The 5396-nt window shown below is 58.3% G+C and overlaps 1 protein-coding gene across 2 annotated transcripts in view; it reads left to right on the forward strand.

Moving 5' to 3' along the window:
- LOC103658466 (zinc finger protein 516-like) overlaps positions 1-5370 on the forward strand; it is a 53990-nt gene extending 48620 nt beyond the window's left edge. For both annotated transcript variants that reach the window (XM_040632432.1, XM_040632433.1), the window contains exon 2: positions 3098-5370. In XM_040632432.1, the coding sequence (XP_040488366.1) occupies positions 3275-5128 (1854 nt within the window). In that variant the 5' untranslated portion in view covers positions 3098-3274 and the 3' untranslated portion in view covers positions 5129-5370. The remainder of the gene's footprint in view (positions 1-3097) is intronic.
- Positions 5371-5396: the final 26 nt, after the last annotated feature.

The raw sequence follows: 5396 nt of genomic DNA on the forward strand, positions 1-5396 counted from the left end.
CCCCCCCCCCCCCCCCCCCCCCCCCCCCCCCCCCCCCGCCGCTCACCAGGGCCGTGGGCTGCAGGGCAGGTCGCCGTCTGGTGCTACACGTGAGGCCAGACCGGGCAGGTGATTACTGGGTACGGACGGGTGCAGGGATCGGGGATGCTCTAAGGAGGGGCTCGGCAGGGGCTTCCCTGACTCTTGGGTCCTGAGAGATGAGGAGAGGAGCCTGGGCTGTGAGGGTCCCTGAGAGCCACCTGGCTAGTTAGTGGGGGCCCGGGGCTCCTGGGGTCTGCAGTGCATCATTCCGTGCTGGCGCTGGGGTGGAGACCCCCGACCTGCCACACCACATCCTTGGAGCTGCCCCGCAGCTTGGGAAGCATTTGACTTTGAGGGTGCCTGGGGGTGCTGAACACGTGGTAGCAAAGAAGGAGGGGATAGACCGGCCACAGAGCAGGCACTGGTAATGATTGGAACAAGTCTTCTCACTCGAAGAGTCCACCTTCATTTCCAGGTGCGTTTGTGAGTTGCCTCTTGGGACCCTTAACTGGTTGAGCACTAGTCCTCCGTGACCTTGTCTGTGTGGCTGATTTGTGGCTGTTTGAACCCTTTGAATTGGAGAACTGTCTGACCTGAATATTCTTCGTCGACCAGCTGCAAGGTCTGGTGGAGTCTGTGAAATTACTTGAGAGCCACCAGTTTCCTGTGTTTTTTCTCCATGAAATTATTTCTGTATGTTTCTTTAAGCTTCTAAGATCTTTATACCCAGATTAGGTCCTTGGCCTAAATATGAGTAGTATGTCGCGTGTGTACTTTTGTATAGTATTTCACAGTCAACATTTTGAGGGGATGAAATAAGTCCTGGGATAGAAGGGGATGCATGCAAATCATTTGCCATATAACCCATAGTAATAGACAACATATAAACCATCCCAAACTTGTGCCAAGACCAAAACAGCTTGGAAAGATTATTTTGATTAGCTTAAATTATCATTAAGAGGTGTTCTTGTTAACCTCATTTGTCCAGTTTTACGGGGAGTTTTTATTTATGTGGGTTTTTGGAGTTGTTGATTTTTGGGGGCTCTCTCTTGGCAGGAGGAGCTCTGTGTACCTGTTAGCGTCGAGAGTAAAGGTTACCTGTGTGCTGTTCTGCTTCCTGCCTCTTTCCAGACTTGGCTGCTCTGACCGCACTGCTTTCTTTAGGTGCCTGGGAAACCCGCTAGCATGGGGCTTTATCAAAAGATGTTTCAGAATACATAATTTTAAATAGGATTTCGACTAAGTAAGATTTCTTCTAAGGACCTGTGGGAGGAGAAAGCAGGAGGGGTGTTGTCTGTCCAGAGGGCGTCTATCGGATGGCTTCCGCACCCCGCCGCGAAGTGGAGGACAGGGAGTGCCCGCGCTCAGAATCCTTCCTGGTGGACAGGTTCCCGTTCATTCTGTCCTATTGTCAATACCCTCTTCTGTGTCTGCTCTGGTAAAGACATGTCGGGCTGGACACCCCAGAGCAGACAAGGAGTCGCTGCCCAGGGCCTTTTGGGAGAGAACCTTTCATTTGTGAGCAAAAAAATGTGTATTAGTACATTGGTTCCAAACCAGAAACCTGCAGCTTCTTCATGTTTTGTAAATTTTATAATCTGGGTTCCTCGTGTGTATGAGGTGGTGAGTTTATAAAAACATGGCTTCCTTTATATATGTCATGGCTATTTTTAAAGAAAATCTGCCCATCTGGGTGCCTCCCTCCCCCCCCCACCCCCATAGGGAGACCCTCAGAATCCTGTCTCAATTACTTCTGCTTAGAGGTAAGGGGGATAAACAGCCCATGTCCCAGGGGAGCTGTGATGCCACCCTGTCTCCCTTTCTGACCCATCAGAATACTATTCTGAAAGGTGCTCTATCTCTCTCCCATCCTTTCTATAATTGGTTCAGTGTTTTGTTTATTCTACTTATCACAAGTCAGATGGAAATTCCTGTTTTTACTGCAGATAATTGCTTTTTGGTGTGTATCGTCTTGGGCCCATTTGGTGGCTTATAGGCGTCCCGGTTGCCTTTCCTGACGCGTGGGTGGTTGCCCGCTGTGTGCCAGGCAGGGCGCTGGGCATCTTCCTTGTCTGGTTTGTCTTTGCCTGTGCACAGGGTGCTGGAAACAGCTAGACACCTGGAGGAGTGGCTCCGACAGGGCCTGCCCTCATTCTCTGGAAGGTGGGATGGGTGTGAGCATGGACAGTGATGCACACTGTGACACCTGCTGTCACCACGGAGAGGCATACCCAGCTTCTCTGGGAAGGCACCGTGGGAATGTGACCTGTGGAGAAGGGTGGGGGGTGATTGCACGGCGCCTGGTGTCCAGAGGATATTCTGCACTGGGACTGGGACTTAGCCTTACAGCCAGAGCCTAGGGTGCCCTTTGGGGGTTGGGCTGAGGTGCTGTGCAGGAGAAAAAGGACGGGATGGGAATGGGAAGGGGCCAAAGGGTTGGGGCTTTTCTAAGAGGCAGTGGTTCCATGGCCCTATGCACCTAGCGCTGGTGTCATTTGGGGCCGCCGTGCTGGCCATCAGGTCCCGAGCACCCGGTTCCAGGCGTAGACCTTGCACGATCTCCGGGTAAACCACCTGTGCTCATCGCTGAAGACTTGTTTCCCTAACATCTGAACACAGCAGTACGCTGGTCGGCTGCCTTCGCGGCTCACTTGTCCTGGGCACGAGCTATGCTGCTGTGTCCCTTGCCACCGTGTCCCTGCTCCTTTCTCCTTGTTCATCATCCGCACATGCTCTCCTTGGTCTGTGGCCTGTGTTTCTTACACTCCCACAGCTTCACTCACCTCCGTCTCTCCTTAAAGATTTGGTATCTTTGAGAAAAATTATTCTAGCATACGATCACGTACAGTTTACTTGTTTTAATGATTTAGCGCACAGTTATCAGTAATTGTTTCCTTATTGGTCTTTAGAAGAAAGGAGCTGCTTGTGCATCTATCTGGATTTGTGTTGGTGTCCCCTTTGATTTGGTGGCTTGCTGATTTTCAGGAGTGTGCCCGTCACTCCCCGTGGGGGTTACTGGGTCCCTGTTGATGTGGGAAACCTCGTTCCTAAGATCTCCGTGTCTTTTCTGTTTCAGGTACTCCCTGCCTTCTGCTATGCTTTCCAGGTAGGAGATGCGGGCTGTCCTGGCAGGTGCGTCTCTGCCGCTGGGAAGCAGAAGCCTCGTCTGAAGATGGAGAGATAAGACGTTGTCTGGCAGGCCTGTGTGACAGAAAGCCGTGCCCCCCCTGGCCGGGGAGCCCTGGTCCTGGAGATGGATCGCAACCGAGAGGCCGAGGTGGAGCTGAGAAGGGGCCCGAGCCCCACCAGGGCCAGCAGGAGCCCCGAGGTGGACGGAGACAAGGCCATGAGCCATAGCTGCTGCATCTGTGGCAAGAGCTTCCCCTTCCAGAGCTCCCTGTCCCAGCACATGCGCAAGCACACAGGGGAGAAGCCCTACAAGTGTCCCTACTGTGACCACAGGGCTTCCCAGAAGGGCAACCTGAAGATCCACATTCGTAGCCACCGCACGGGCACTCTGATCCAGGGCCACGAGCCGGAGGCTGGTGAGACGCGCGTGTCCGAGGGCCTGGACGGCTGTACCAGCCCCACCAAGAGCACGTCCGCCTGCAACAAGATCCTCAACGGAGCCACCCAGGTGGACAACAGCAAGATCCTGCTGAGGAGCAGCAAGAAGGAGGCCGCGGGGGCTGCCTGTGCCCCAGAGGAGGGCAAGGCCGCAGCCCAGTGCTCCTTCTGCAAGTGCCAGTTCGAGCGTAAGAAGGAGCTGGAGCTGCACGTGCACCAGGCCCACAAGCCGTTCCGCTGCCGGCTGTGCAGCTACATGACGCTGAGGGAGGAGTCCCTGCTGAGCCACATCGAGAAGGACCACATCACCGCGCAGGTGCCCAGCGGGGCCGAGCCCTACGCGGAGAACGGCAAGCCCGAGCTGACCCCTGGGGAGTTCCCCTGCGAGGTGTGCGGCCAGGCCTTCAGCCAGACCTGGTTCCTGAAGGCTCACATGAAGAAGCACAGAGGCTCCTTCGACCACGGCTGCCACATCTGTGGCCGAAGATTCAAAGAGCCGTGGTTCCTCAAAAACCACATGAAGGCGCACGGCCCCAAGACTGGGAGCAAGAACAAGCCCAAGAGCGAGCTGGACCCCATCGCCACCATCAACAACGTGGTGCAGGAGGAGGTGATCGTGGCTGGCCTGTCCCTCTACGAAGTCTGCACCAAGTGCGGGAACCTGTTTACAAACCTGGACAGCTTGAACGCGCACAACGCCATCCACCGCAGGGTGGAGGCCGGCCGGACGCGGGCCCCGGCAGGGGAGGGCGCGGTGCAGGGCGGCCCCCCGGACTCCCAGCAGCTCTTCCTTCAGTGCCTCAACCTGCGGCCTGCGGTGGCCAGCGCGCCTGCCCACGGGCAGGCGGGGCGGCGCGTGGCCGAGCTGGACCCGGTCAACAGCTACCAGGCCTGGCAGCTGGCCACGCGGGGCAAGGTGGCCGAGCCGGCCGAGTACCTCAAGTACGGGGCGTGGGACGAGGCACTGGCCGGGGACGTGGCCTTCGACAAGGAGCGGCGCGAGTACATCCTGGTGAGCCAGGAGAAGCGCAAGCGCGAGCCGGAGCCTGGTGCGCAGGGGCCCCCGCGCAAGCGGGCGGGTGCGCCCGGGGACCCTATGCCCGGGCCCCTGGACCCCAGGCCAGCCGCGCGCCCCAGCCGCCGCGCTGCCGCCCCCGCTGGCCATGGCAAGTCCTCCGAGTGCTTCGAGTGCGGCAAGATCTTCCGCACCTACCACCAGATGGTGCTGCACTCCCGGGTGCACCGCCGCGCGCGCCGAGACCGCCACGTCCCCGGGGAACGCGCGCCTCGTGCGCGCTGCGGCTCGCTCAGCGAAGGCGACTCGGCCTCCCAGCCCAGCAGCCCGGGCTCGGCCTGCGGTGCCCCCGCCGACTCCCCGGGCTCGGGCCTGGCCGACGAGGCTGCGGATGAGAGCGGAGAGGACGGTGCGGCCGACCCTGCACCAGGTGAGCGTGTGCGCCTGGGCAGCTGGGTTCAGAGAGTGAGGGCCCAGGAGCTCTGTACCTGGGTGACCCGTGCCCAGGTAGTCCTGGCTCGGTAGCCCCGCAACCAAGTGGTCCCATGTCCAGATATCCCAGATCCCATGTACCCAGGCTGGGTAGCCCCGCATCCAGGTAACGCAGTACCAGGTAGCTCTGTGCTGCCGGGGTAGCCCTTCCCAACGTATCCCTGAACCCAGGGACGTCCAGTGCCCAGGTGACAGGTGCCTAGATAGTCCAGGCTCAGGTGACCCTCTGACCCCGTAGCCCTCAGCCCAGGAGGTCCAGGCCCAGTAGACTGGCAGGGAGGTGGCCCCGGGCCCAGGTAGT

This window comes from Ursus maritimus, unplaced genomic scaffold (assembly GCF_017311325.1).
Source record: "Ursus maritimus isolate PB19 unplaced genomic scaffold, ASM1731132v1 scaffold_18, whole genome shotgun sequence".
Taxonomy (NCBI): Eukaryota; Metazoa; Chordata; class Mammalia; order Carnivora; family Ursidae; genus Ursus; species Ursus maritimus.